General features: G+C 50.8%; 1 protein-coding gene across 4 annotated transcripts in view; it reads right to left on the bottom strand.

Moving 5' to 3' along the window:
* The window catches only part of GREB1 (growth regulating estrogen receptor binding 1), a 71935-nt gene extending 58350 nt beyond the window's left edge, over positions 1–13585 (bottom strand). For all 4 annotated transcript variants that reach the window (XM_088026161.1, XM_028099471.2, XM_088026162.1 and 1 more), the window contains exons 1-3: positions 13429–13585; positions 8214–8333; positions 5635–5811 (exon numbers count right to left, since the gene is read on the bottom strand). In XM_088026161.1, the coding sequence (XP_087882287.1) occupies positions 5635–5811; positions 8214–8333; positions 13429–13585 (454 nt within the window). The remainder of the gene's footprint in view (positions 1–5634; positions 5812–8213; positions 8334–13428) is intronic.
* Positions 13586–14639: the final 1054 nt, after the last annotated feature.

Raw genomic sequence — 14639 nt, 5'->3', positions numbered from 1 at the left:
CAAGTGTACAAAGGTCACTCTGACTTTGCCCGTGGCCATGTGCACAAGCTCTCCTTTTTTAAACAGGGTATTCCTGAGGCCTCTGGCTAACGTTCAAAATAACATGTTAGTGAAGGTTCACCACATCTGCACGGGGAAACGAGACATCTACGTTACAGAAACTTACTGGATTTTCTGGTCTCTTTTATTCTAAGCAAATTTAATATTCCTTCAAAGGCCTTAGAAAGAAGGACAAGTCTCTTGGTCGAGCCACGGGACGGGTACAGGTTGGTTGAAACCTTCCAGAATCCTATTCTCTGGGCACCAGAGCAAAGAGACAAGGCATCAAGAAATGTCAAACACCGTGCTCTCCATTTACTTGTTTTTAAGGGGACAGGGAGGGAATGAACGTACACAGAGAACCAGGGACGTTCTGGTCATCTGCTGTCCTCTGGGCAGGTCACTCAGCTTTACTGGCATAACAACTAGTCAATCAGGACAGCAAAACCTTCTTTGGGGAAGCCTGAGAACCAGAGAGGTAATGTAAGAGTCCAAAGTGGATGCAGACAGTGTTATCACTCCATTCTAGCACAAGAACGGAGCGTAGACCCACAGACATGACATTCAAGGCCACCCCGAATTCTACCCAACCCCCATCTCCAGCTTCCGCTCCTGTTCCCCACTCTGCTCTGCCAAATCGCCAACTGGACCCCTCTGCCCACGCCCACCACCCTCCTGCCTCCAGGCTCATGCTCCTTCCCACGGAAGCCCCACCTCTGTGTGTCCCACTGTCACCCAAGGCCCAACTCAAATGTCGACTTCTTCAGAGCTTTCCTTGACCCAAAGGACTGAAGCTTGCTGTTCTCAACCCCCTACCACTCTTTATACTGCTCAGAGGACCATGGTAACTTCTTCTTTTGTGTTTATCGAAATTCACATCTTTTTCCCCCATTAACTCTCCCCGTGCTCCAAAGCACCGGCCTCATGGTGTGAGTGCACGTAGGTGGGGGCTGTGTGTGTACATGTAAGTTTATGTGCACAGACTAGCATCCAGCACATGGTAGACAGTCAGTAAATATCGGGAGGGAAGGCAGGAAAAACAAGGCAACGATCCATGTGAACACTTTAGGATTTCTGCATATTCTCTGAAATAATAACCTACTGTTTTTTATTTATGCCTTTGTCTCCAACCTGGATCCCTTAAGATACGCACAGCTCAACTGCCATCGAAGAATGAGGCCCCAAGAAATCTTCCAAGCTCTCAAGAAGGGATTCTGACACCAAGTGTTGAAGAGATGGATGGACAAGAATGACTGCCAGGCCGCGGGATGCCATGAGCGCCATGCCGAGGCCAGCACGGCCATCCAGAAGCAGCTACACAGATGTCAGGCCCTGGCTCCATGAGTAACGTGGGCTGTGGAACCGCGGCTCCCTTTCAGACGCAGGGCTGGGAAGCACAGACCGTCAGGAACGCCTCCTTGTGGTTCAGAAGGGGGAACACGGTCCTGCAAATATTTAGGGAGGCAGCAAGCAAGCTGCTCTCCTGCTTTGGCAACAATTTCTGGCCAGGAGAACAGGCTGCTCTTCAGAGAGGTGATCTGGGACCACGGAAGGGGCTGATCAAGAACACCACAGGACGGCTTCCCAACCAGTCCCAGCAGACCGAGGGAATGGCTGAAATCACCCCAGCTGAATACATGAGGTAATTCTAATTTTTCACGAAATTGTCTGCAAGGCAATAAAAGTTTTCACAAGGATGCATAAAATGAGCCATTCTCTTTGGAAATCTGCCTCAGGACTGGGGAGTTGATAATCTCTTGAGAAGACAGAGAACACGGGATGCAGCCCAAATCCTCAGACTCCCAGGCACAAATATCCAGAGTTGAGAGACACAGTTCCTTCGACGTCCTACAGCACAGGAGACAGTCCATAAAATCGAGTCTCTCGTGACCACACACGGCAGCACTATCGCTGGTCCCACAGGTCCCCGTCTAGCCGGGCTTGTCAGCCCAGGTGGCACCCGCTGTGCGTGCACACGGAGCCAGGCTCTCCCTTCTATGGGGAGACCTCCTGGCAAGGCAGGGCTCAACGGGGCCTCCAGGTGAGGTCGGACCTCGAGAGGGGCTCCAAGCTCTATTTCAGGATGGAGCCTTCAGGGCGCCTGGATGGCTCAGTTGGTTAAGCAACTGCCTCCGGCTCAGGTCATGATCCTGGAGTCCCGGGATCGAGTCCCGCATCGGGCTCCCTGCTCGGCAGGGAGTCTGCTTCTCCCTCTGACCCTCCCCTCCTCATGTGCTCTCTCTCATTCTCTCTTTCTTTCAAATAAACAAATAAAATCTTTAAAAAAAAAAAAAAGGATGGAGCCGTCATAGGCGGGCACGTGCCACACCCGAGAGGCAGGCAAAGCCTTACGGGCCAAGTCAGGGTTCAGAGGAGACAGGAACAGGACGGGGACAATGCGCATGGAAAGATGGGCTAACGCTGATGGTACATTAGCAGGCTTGGAACATAACCAACAAGAACCCGGGATTATCTAGAATGCTACAATAAAGCTAAGAACTACTTCCCCAGCCTCTAGTTCTCCCTTGGGAAGAGGGGGGGAAGAAATCAGTTGCTCATGTGAGCTCCAAGAGATCGTTCTAAAATGCAAGTTAAAAACACAGCAATCACCTTATCTGAACGCTTCCAAACATAGAAACTGTTAAGGGAAAACTAGGAAGGAGGGGCCTGTACAAGAAGAGAAAATTATCGACAGGTCAACCAAATGCTTTGGGAGAATCTTGTTTGGATCTTGGTTCAAACAAACCAACTGTAGAAACGAACAAACAAACAAACAAAAACTATAAGACAAAATTTGAACATCAAATTTGATATTTGATGTTATGGAATGACTGTTACACGTTTTAGATGTGATAATGGTACAAGATTTCTGACAAAAAGCCCTGACTTTTTAGAGATACACACTGAAATGCTTACAGATGAAATGACACGTCTGGGATTTGCTTCCTAATAATTCAGAAGGCAGAGAAGAAAGGAGCGAGATGCGACTGTGTTAGTAACTGCTGAAGAGACAAGACAGATACACTATCCTACCATAGTCTTCTCTCTACTTCGACAGTTTAAAAATGACTTGCTGGGGCGCCTGGGTGGCTCAGTTGGTTAAGCATCCAATTCTTGGTTTCGGCTCAAGTCATAATCTCAGGGTTGTGGGATCGAGCCCCATGTCGGGCTCCCTGCTCAGCACGGAGTCTGCCTGTCCCTTTCCCTCTGCTCCTCCCCCCTCTCCCCTCTCAAATAAATAAATAAAATCTTAAAAAAAAAAAAAAAAAAACTTCCCAGGCACCGTAGCCTTTCGCAAGCGGGGACCAAGCAGCCCCCATTCCCAGTCTCCACCCTGTTTCTCCAGCACACCATCCTCCTTCATCCACATGCCCCCGCTCCTGCCCGAGAGCACCCCGTCCTCTGGAGTATGAGACCAGGGCCAGAGCACCTGGGTTCAAATTCAGGACCTGCCATTTACTAGCTGGGTGACCCTGAGCAAGTCGCTTAACCTCTCTGTGCCTTTATTTCTTCATATACAAATGCCAGATAATAAGGTACCCAACTTGCCGGCTTATTTGATCCTACCAAGCGGTTTCTGACACACAGTCAGTGCTCAGTAAGGTGGCTGCTATTAATGTTTAGCTGCTGTCGTTGTTCTCCGACTGGCAAAACGGCACTGGTTTTTCAGGGCCGAGCTCAAAACACCACACCCTCGGAGACACCCTTCCCAACACCAGGGCTCAGGGCACCCTTCAGGAGCCCCCCAGCTACAACGTGCGGCATGGAGATGTAGTTTCAGCTTCATTTCTGCAGCTCCCTGAGCTGAGTCCCTGTCTGCCTGAGCTTTCCCACCAGGTGGCAAACCCCCAGGGAAGGACAGGGTTGGACTTGACTTTAGGGCCCCGGGGCTGAACTGAAAGCCCACCTGCCATCCGGGGTCTACATTCCATGAACGCTTAATGCTTTGCCTGCTGAATGAACACAGGACTCATTGACACCCAAAGGAAAAAAGTGAACATTCTAGCTCAGTGTTTTCTTCCGTCTTAGCTGTCAGCCAATTTTGATGAATTACCGTCAACAACTGGAAACACACACCTAGATCTTCATCTTCGCAGACAAAATCCCTTGGTTGATTCAAAGTCACTAAAACAAGATTCCCTTCGTTATAGATTGGGGGGAGGGATTATAAATTAGGAGCTAAAGCCATTCCTTCCCCCAAGATGCTTCACAGCTCCCATTTTATAGATCACTAAAAAGCACTGAGCCCAGGCCCCAGGAGGGCTGCAGGGCCACCCTGCCCTGTGCAGCCATCAGGGTTAATTGCAGGAAACCTAAACAGTGTTAAGTGTGCAAGCTGAGAGCATAAAGTTATTTTAAAAGAAGAAAGCATCGGTTATTACCAACCAGCCCTCGTTACCCACCTCCGATGGCTTTTTGGCGAGCAATTAACAAAGACCCCACTTCCTCTGCACTGGCCACCTGAGGAGCTGGAGCTGTTAGGGGGCTGGCGGCCAATGCACTGAAAGATTCTTGTCTCCACCTTTCAAGACCCAGAACCTCCTTGATTTACTGCCCTCACAATTCCTTTACAGTCACAAAGTGGTGGAATTCAGCTGGAGCCCCGGCTGCCGCCAGATCAAACACTGACCAAGTCACCAGCACCGTCCTACCAGCAGGCTGCATCCTGAGTGGGCTCGATGAGCAAATTAAACCTAAGACGGAAGGACGCCATGAGCTTCTTGGGCAGTGAATTTTCCGGGATTACTCTTGTTTTCAAGAACTACTGACGATAAGCCCACACCGGCCTGAACCTCTTCTCTCTCGGGTCACTGTCCCAGAGCTGCGTGTGTCCCTGCAGCCCACATTCACCTGCCTTGCTCCCCAGCGTTAACCCACTGCCGCATCTCCTCGAGGCAGTTTCCTTGTTTTCTCTGGCTCCGTTCTTGTCCCGCCCTTCTGTCTCTCCTCCCCTCCGGTCCTTTACGTGAGGCCTCAGACATAAACTGTGCTTAATAAACATCCGCTGACGTGCGTGTACCTACTCAGCTTTGCGGGCTGGATCAAGCGTGAAATTTAATGTTCCACAGTGAAGACTGTTCCTGATGCTACATCTGGACCAGATCATTACGGCCCGTCCGCCTGCCTGGTCCTCCTCCAAAGGAGACACCAGGCCCGGTGAAGGAGCCAGACTGCCGAACAGCCAAGAGCACATGTGGGAATCACTCCCTACTTCATGGAGAAGGTATGACTGTTTTGCAAGCAGGAACACACACTCGGCCCTGTCCTCCCTCCACCTCATGTCTGATGGCTTCTGAAACCACCCAGGACAGGTCTGTACCCTATTCTTGACACAGGTAGGCACTTAGAAAAGGTGTGACGAACACCCAAAAAAGTGAATTCTAAAGGACGGGTTCTCTATAGGAGGTTCGTCACATTTTAAAATAAATCTCATTTACATCCTAATTCCACACAGAAATAGCCAACTGAAAAACACAAACGGGACAGTAGGACCCGCTGAGGAAGAAGTCCCCAAAGGCGGCCTGCCCCTCCACCCCCAAAGGCCTCCCTTGTCCCTGCCCCGCATGCAGATGGAACCGCAAAGAAGGGACTTACCAAGAAGAGCGTTGTGCCCATTATCATCGGGCAAGAACCTTTTGTCAACGGCACACACCAGAAGATGGTCCGGCAGGCTGGGGGACTTGGCCCCCACGAGGAGAAAGCCTGCAGGGACGTCGATAGGCTCACTGGAAATGGAGACAAGACGCAGGTCCTTTCCCGCCTGGCAGAACCCTAGGAGGAATGGACAGGGCTCACGCGTGCGCCAAGGGGCTTGCCCAGAACCAGGCTCTGCATGGGCAAAGGGAGGACATTCCAGATCTCGTCAGGAACAAACCTCACCTCTGCGTGCGGCTGACTTTAAAATTAGTTCCAAGAGACAAAATACAACCATATGTACTCAGGACACTTGCTGCATGTTAATTCCTCTGAAGACTATCGTGTCACCATATAATATTCATGTACAAAGGAAACTCAGCAGGAAAACCAGCAGACAAGTGGCGGTCAATTAAAATGTATACAAGATACATCCATAAGAAATTGTGAGTAACGTGGTATTTTTTGCACCCTGCATTTTTCACATGTATGAGGAATAGGCAAATGTCACAAAGGAGGAGCCAGAGCCTGGTAATGCTGGCTGCCTCTGGGGAAGGGCCTGGGACCAGAACACAAGGAGAGTGATCATCAAGGAGGCTTGCACTCTATACCCTTTTGAACATTTTGTATTTTAGAGCTTTTAAACATATTTCCCATTCGAAAAATAAGTGCCCTAAAATATCTGGAAATAAAAGGAGAGAAACAGCTGAGATTTAGTTGGAGGGGTCCTCTCCCACGTCTTCCTGGATGAGGGCACATTCGGCCCCATCTCCTGGGTCAGTTCCATCCTTAGTTACCGACTGAGACAATGAGAGTTAACATGACCCTGACGGTCCCAAGGCTTTCTTGCCAAACTCTACAGCGTGAACAGACCCCTCCGGCGTGCACCTGCTTCACCACCTACAGCACCTGTGTCCAGAGTCTCCCACCTGCCCCCGGGAGAGGGCCACGAAGGGACCCTGAGGGGTGGGGAGGTTGGCAGGCCCGGAGCCAGTGCCCACTGTGCACCAGGCACTGGACCAGGTTAAGTTCTGCAAAAGCTCTCATTGGATCACCTCTGGGGAAGTGATTCAGCCCCCAGTTTGCAGAGATGGAAATCAAGGCTCACAGAGGTTCCATGATTTGCTCAGAGCTGCTGAGAGGTGGGCCGGTATGGAGCCAGGTCTGCCCCTCAGCTTGGGGTGGTTCCCCTTCATTGTCTTAGGGAAGCTAAGCAAAGTCCTGAGGCTGAGGTCAAGCACCCCACAGGCCTTCTACCTACATGGCCGGGGCCCTTCCTTCTGAAGAACTGGAGGAAGACAGGCCATGGACAGAGTATTTACTGTGTTGACTTGGAAATTCTCTGAAAATCACTATAATGACCACTGGACGGTTCACGGTTTCCTTCTTTAATTAGGTGACCTTTTAACATGTGGACACTAGAAGTCCTACCTCATGAAGAGCCATTGCGCTGGTTTCTCTCTCCCTGGAACAGTAGCCCTGGTGATGGCTGACTGTCTCCCCCGCCGCCATCCTGCACAAGGTCAAGTCCAGGCCCACACACAGGGTACCTGGGACCTCTACAGCCCATCTGACCACTGCACCAAGCCCTGCCCAGCCACACCTCAGACCCCTACCTAAATAAGCTGCTAGCAGCTCCCCAGATGGGCTATATTCTCAACCCTCCCGAGCCTTTGCACATGCTGTTCCTCCATCTGGAATGTCCAGTTTCCCCCAACCCTCTCACAGACTCCTGCTAATCCTCCAAAACCCAGATAACGGGTCACCTCCTCCAGGAAGCCTTCCCTAAACTCTCTACCCGCGTAAGGAAACTTTCCTGTGCTCCCAGGCACCCCTGCTTGCCCACCCTACCCTGTCGGCACTTTCCACGTCGTGTGCGCAAAGCGTCTGCTTACCTACATAGCTCCATTAAACTGGGGGCTCTTCTACCTTTAATCTCCATATTTCCAGAGTGGGGGGCCCAATCATTAGTGAATTAACTGACTGACTGACTAGTGACATCCCTCGACTGGTATGGGGACAGGGCAGATGAATGTACACCATTCAGAGAGTTTGTCCCACTAGTGAGTGACAGAGCCAGGGGTTTACTCCAAGTTTCTCTGAGTGCAGAGCACGAGCTCTTATCATCAGACCAAGGTGCCCCCCACCTGGCATTCCCGAGCCTTGGGTCCTCAACACCGCAACAGGAGTAACATGCTGATTCTACAGGGCTCCTGAGAGAACATGTATCTGCCTTCTTCAACAGTAAATCACAATCGCGGACAAAGATTATTCTTACTAATCAGTCTAAGGGAAACGTTAGCGCAAGCAGACCCGAACTGGGAGATATATTCTAGTTTCCAAACAACCAGTGTAGAAAAATGAACTGCTGGACCCAAAATCCATTCGTAAAGTTGAGCTGTCCAGAGAGTGCCGAGGGTCGGTGAGCCTGACAGTCCCCGGGTGGTGTAGCCAGGGGCCAGGAGCACAGGGGACGCAGCGGCGCACAGCCGTAGACTCTGGGCGTGGGGGGGGGCGGGGGGGCCAGGCGCCAGGCTTACCGTCCATGGTACAGCAGCCTTCGGGCGGAGGGTGCATCTGGTAGGGATTTGGGGGACAGTTGGGCTCCAGTCCCCCTTCCCCCTCTTCTTCCTCGTCCTCATGGTCTACTCGGCTACCACCTAGAAGTGGCAAAGGGGAGGGAGGAGACAGGCAGAAGCCAGGGGTCAGCAGGTCTCAGCCATTTAATAATTAAGCCATCCCTACAGACACGCTAGGAGTCGGGCATCGTGCCCCTTCTCTGCTCAGAGGGGACAGCTGCGGTCAGAGGACTTTCCCAAGGTCACGGACTCAGGCTCCAAGCCTGGGGACAGCTGCGGTCAGAGGACTTTCCCAAGGTCACGGACTCAGGCCCCAAGCCTGGGGACAGCTGCGGTCAGAGGACTTTCCCAAGGTCATGGACTCAGGCTCCAAGCCTGGGGACAGCTGCGGTCAGAGGACTTTCCCAAGGTCACGGACTCAGGCTCCAAGCCTGGGGACAGCTGCGGTCAGAGGACTTTCCCAAGGTCATGGACTCAGGCTCCAAGCCTGGGGACAGCTGCGGTCAGAGGACTTTCCCAAGGTCACGGACTCAGGCCCCAAGCCTGGGGACAGCCGCGGTCAGAGGACTTTCCCAAGGTCATGGACTCAGGCTCCAAGCCTGGCCTCACGACTTCAAATTCAGGTTCCTTCTCTTTCCATCCAGCAGAGCTGCCCGAGTCCGCTCACGCACGAGGGTTCAATACAGACATAACAGGTGGATAAGAATGGCACATGAAGCACTCCAAAAATCTTTCTGCGAGAGGTGCCCCAGATTAAGATATAGACCATTTTACAGAGAGGGACCCAATGACTGGCCCACAGCTCTTCGGTGACCTGCTAAGAAGCACAGTCGGCAGGTTCCCAGGTGCATGTGAGGCCCACGTTCTGCGGCTGATGTTCTGCCATTGACTATCCAGCCTCACTTAGAATACAAAATATAGTGTGAGCTGCCTCTCCCATCATATAAACTCTACGTGTTTGTTTATCCCCAAGGGAAGAGTGGATGCATAGACAGGACTAGAAATACAAACACACCCAAATCTGGCACATACACACAGAGCGCCATTCCAGAACAAGGCCAAGCATGTTATGACTTTAGGAAACTTTTTTTTTTTCAAGTCTTGCAGTCGCATTTTTGGAGTCCTGGCAAACATGGGACTGGCCAGAAGAGCCAGGGACTGGCCGTGGACACCCCACTGTCCCCTACTCCTCGTGGCAGTAAAAGAGCGTCTTGTCATTCCCCGCAGACTCTTGGCTCCCAGAGAGTGCAGTCCCCGCCCTCGCTCATCTCTGTGACCCAGGCACCCCACAAAATGCTTGTGCAGAGGCAGTGCCCAGGAGACGCACGCCCAGCTGATATGGGCATACACCCTCAGGCCCCGTTTACCCAGCCCTGCTCAGGAAGGGGTTTCATCTAAATGAATTTCCAAGGCTATGGAAGTATCATCCTAACTCCTCTTAATAGACATTTTTGGCCAAAATCCTTCTCAACTTGTCCAGGTTTAAATGTCATTTAGTAACTAGCATGCAACCTTCTTCATGGAATAGGGTCATTACAAGCATCCTTAAATGGGCTGGGCTGGAAGACAGTTTTTCTTCTTTTTTGTTTCTCTGCCTCCTGTTTTAGCGCTCGTTTCTGTGTTCCCATTTCTCCTACCTCCTCTTCCTCGGCTCTCGCACCCTCAGTCCATCCAGTGGGTAAGTGGTTCTAGGTTAATAATGGAATCGTGTGCAGCGGGGAAAGAGAGGGGCTGGGAATCAGGGAACTCAAGCTTCAGTTCTCAAGCTCGCCATTGTCTGTGTGGCCACAGGAAAGTTACTTAACCTCTCTGTGCATCAGATCCTGCATCTTTAAAATGAGGTGGTTCTATAGGGCCACTTTGAGCTGCTATAGTCTATGTGGGGGAATACGGCCCTCAGCATTGCACAGTCTTCCTCATGGGATTTAATCAGTACAGTGGCCAACATTTTAAAGGTGCCCATGAGACAAGAGGCAGAAGAAACTGAACGTTTTAAGCCAGCTCATGCCCGTGACCTTGGGTAGGTCAGAGCGGGAAGTGAAGAACCCTGGTGTCTCGTCTTTCTGAGCCTAGAGTACACCAAGGTGGCAGGAAGACCGTAAAAAGATTACTCAGGAAGCACACAAGCGGGGGGAGGTGGGGATAAACTCAGAGCCTCCTTCAGATGCTTTCTTCCTGCCATTAAATGCAGGCATGGAGTGGCTGTAGCCTAAGGGATAGAGTTCCGCCCAGACCCCAGGCGCCAGCTATGCAGCACAGGGCCCCACGGGGGCTGGGACTGTCCTGCGGCCACCTGCGGAGTGGGCGGCACAGAGCACTTGGCTGCACCATGCACTCTCCTCCCGGAGCCGGGGCTCCAGAGGCTGGGAGGGAAGGGCAAAGACCCCAACAGTCTGAGTAAGAAGAAGCGAGAACTCAGAGACCCTGGAGCTCTGAGGGCACACAGGAATGCCTGTCTGCAGTTATTCTGCTAAAGCCAAATGGAAGAAGAATTCAGACTCTCCGAAAGAATGAGAGAGGAGGTTCTTCAGCCTCAGAAAGTCAAAGAAAGAGCTCAGAATCCAGTGGATGAGAAAGCAGACCTCAAAGGTCAGAGGTCTACACCAGACATCCCAGGGCCTTTGATGGGATCAGTCAGGCAGTGGCGAGGGTGGGGAGACTTATTACAGCCAGGAGCAGACCAGACCAGACTGCTGGCCAAGGTCGGGGCGGGGAGGGGCGGCATTACCACTGCGTCAGACAAGACCAACCGGATTGGGAGCTGAGGACCTTCACAGGAAAACACAGACGCCCAGAGATGCTGTCCCCCTTCTTCACTCTGTAGAGCTACATTTTCTTTCCTTTCCACAAGAAGAAACCACATGACATTTTGAGGAGGGTGGGGATGCAAGAATTAACCGCATCTTGTTTAATTAGCTAATACTTATCTCAAAATGCTGGGGTGGGATTTGTTTTGTTTGGTCTTTCTCCAAAAATTAAAAAAAAAAAAACTAAATAGCCCATAAAAGCCTTTTCCCCTGGAAGGAGGTGGGGTAAGGCCTCTAATCCAGGGAACAAAGTCATAAGGCCAACGCTCGGGAACACGGAAGATGTTAACAGACCCAGGGGTGTCTAGGATGCCAGCAGCCTGGCCATAAAAACCATCTTTAATGTAATTGTCTGAGGAAGGACAGCAGTAAGAGACCCTGGCAGACAGACAGACAAAACAAGGTGTGGCCAGGACAAGCCATCGGCGCCAAGTTTTATGACGCAGAATCCACGGGGAGAGCTGTGTGTTCCATTCATGGTGACATCCAGCAAACTAAAAAAAGAGAGTGTTCCCCTTCCCACCAGACCCCTCCTTTGTCCTTCCTGCCCCTCGGGAGGATTTCTCTATTCTGTTCCCCGACGAACAGGAAAAGCTGGAGGGTCTGCTCTGGTTTTCGTACAGGGGGGCTGCACCGATAGCTGGTGGGGCGCCTGCAGCACTCAACATGAGAGGCATGAGACGGGGACGCCTCAAAGCTGTCCCCGGAAAGTGCCACCTGCCCAATGCCCTATCGGCAGGGGAGGGCATCCTAACAAGTCAGAATGTTCGAGATGCAGCCTCCCAGGTAGTCAGTAGAGATCTTAGGCAGGAGGAAAAGCTGGCAGGGAACCTCCTAGGGCTTGCTCCTCTCCCCCTCTCTCCCCCCAGGTGAGCACCACACCACCCCCACCCCCGCCTACTTAACCACCTGCTGCCCCCTTTCTATCACAGAGCTGCCAAAGCTAAGGGTGCAACTCCCTGACTCGGGCACTCCTTCAACACTGCAACCTGCAAGCAAACCCATCTCCCAGCGTCCCAAATCATGGGGTTTAATCACTTTAGTGGGTGCAGGTGGAAAGAACTTTGTAGATCTTAAGGTGCCATTCACATGGACTAAGTCATCATTGTCATCATAATTAATTTATCATTAGCAACAAAGCCTTTCAGTACTGAAAGTAGCTAAGGCTGACTGTTTAATGCATACATTTTACACAAGTCTGCCAGCTAGCCAAAAACACAGCCTGTATCCCCCACTCGTTTCTCATCTCCTCCCTGTGTTGCAGTGACGCTTCCCCTGCTGGAAAACGTGCGTACTTTCGATACGTACAGAGAATTCTTGGTTTTCCTAATTCATGCTTTTGAGCATGGTCCAGTTTCTCCCAGACCCTCCTCATCCAGCTCTTTTAGGTCCTTACTGTGGCTGTTTGTAAAGTTAACGTTGTATGGACATTTCAAAGATGGACACAAGGAACTGTGTGTCCCTGCTAGAATAAGGAACTATCAGATTCCACACAAGCAACTCTGTGCCTCATTTTCCCTTATGTGCAACCCTCCCAGCCAGCCATCCCCACACCCTGCCAACACACACACACACACACTGACCCACACACATGGTGACTACCCTAATACAGGATCTGTCATACTGCCTGCGTGCCTTCTTAATTGATTTATTTTTGTTTCAAACAATGGTCCTTTTTGCCTTCAGTATCAAAGTGAAGTCTGCAGGGAACTTCCAGTGGAAGGCATAAACTGACCAAAAGTCCCATGGACTGCTGTGGGGTTACTTCTGACATAAAAAACACATGGCTATTAAAGAGACACACTAAAGATTGGAAACACAACCATTTTACTCTCTGGATAGCTAAGTAAATCCTAAAGTTGTCCCCATGCCTGAATATAATTGATTCATTCATTCCTGGCACACGTTCAATTCATAAGGGTTTGTTCTTGGTTTTTTTCAAAGTTTCCGGAGGGCTCTTGTATCTGCAACCACAAAGAGAAACCACCTAGAGACTATTTTGCAAAGATATGGCCATGAATCCTGAGACAGAGAGAAAAAAATATCACCAAGGGCCAAAGCATGTTAAAATTTCTGACTTACCCAAGTGAGAAAGTCAAACCTTCTAATGAGAGCATCAGTAACAACCAGCTCACAACAATCCAACGCAGCCCTCTTCCTTCCCCCTGTTATCCAATGAATAACTGCATTCCTTGTAACTTTACGGCCGAAACTTAGTCTTAGGCAAGGAAAAAGGTAGGTGCACCTTTCTTTTTGCAATAATTCTTTTCTGCTAGACTCTTCCGCACAGAGGGGAGAGGAGCGAGTTCCCCATTCTGTTACAACAGGAGTTGCACCAGACGCAGGACCTACCCCAGAGCATCTCCTACCTTCCAGGGCAGAGAGCTGTGGCTCTGTTTCCAGATAGAGCTGGGAGAAGACCGGCCGGGGCACCAGGCTGCTGGACCGCAGGGATGCCTCAATGGAGTTGTGCAGGACCTCTTCGAAGCGCGTCGTCTTCAGCTGTCCGGCGTAAGAGTTTCCCATCTTCAGAAAGGACAGAGGATGCTGTTTAAAATGACATCTCAGCGTCAGCTGAAAAGACTGACGCTGCGCCCGAAGCCCAAAGGCAGACGTGAGCCAGTCACAAGGAGGGAAGGGCCAGGGAAGGGCCGTGGATCGCCCTGCTTGGCCGAGAGGAGAGGGCGGCTCTCAGCACCAGCTAGTGCTGGGCAATGACAGGAAGTTACCGGAGTAACAGCTTTCTCCAATCCAGCACTCAGAAAGCGGAGGCTGACACCTCTTCGCATATTGCACTGGAAACCGGCTCTTTCGTCATCCCTGGTTCCACAGACCGCGCCCCCCCACCCCGCCCCGCCTTTTCCCTGAGATGGGATCCGGCCCTCAAGAGAGCTCAGACAAATGATGGTTTATTTTCCTTGACTTTACAGAAGAATAGCCCAGCGCCACTTTATGTCTGGGACGGCGGCTCACAATTCCACCATCTCCAGATTGTAGGATTACAAGACCTCCCCACACCTTCTCAGAAGGTAGGCTAGCAGATTTCCCATCACTGCCTTTTCTGCTAAAAGGCCAAAAGTTAACATTCTTCCTTTAAAGTGTTTTTGTAGCTTATTACCATTTCCGTTATTCAAGTAACGTAGAATTACATCTGGAAAACGTGGAAATCTAGAAATTACAGAAGAGGGTGGACAAACAAAAGGAAAAATCACTGATAGTCCCATCCCCCCAAGATAACCACTGTGATTTTTTTTCTGGTAGCAGTTTAAGATACAGTTCACATACCATGCCATTCACCCACTTAAAAGTGCACAACTCAGTGGTTTTTAGTATATTCAGTGCTGTGCAGCCATCACACGTTCAATTTTAGAACATTTTCATCACCCCAAAAAGAAACTTCATACCCTTAAGCTGTCACTCCTTAATCCCCCAACCCCCCCCCACCCCCAGCCCCTGGCAACCACTAATTTACTTTCTGCCTTTGTAGATTTGCCGCCTCTGGAAATTTCCTATTAATGGAGTCCTATGATCTATGGTCTTTTGGTGACTGGCTTCTTCCAGATAAGCACAATGCTTTCAA

The sequence above is a fragment of the Eumetopias jubatus genome, unplaced genomic scaffold (assembly GCF_037043125.1).
Source record: "Eumetopias jubatus isolate StellerSeaLion01/CBP00866 unplaced genomic scaffold, mEumJub1_p1.0 scaffold_9, whole genome shotgun sequence".
Taxonomy (NCBI): Eukaryota; Metazoa; Chordata; class Mammalia; order Carnivora; family Otariidae; genus Eumetopias; species Eumetopias jubatus.
This window is presented reverse-complemented; position numbering and strand designations above follow the sequence as displayed.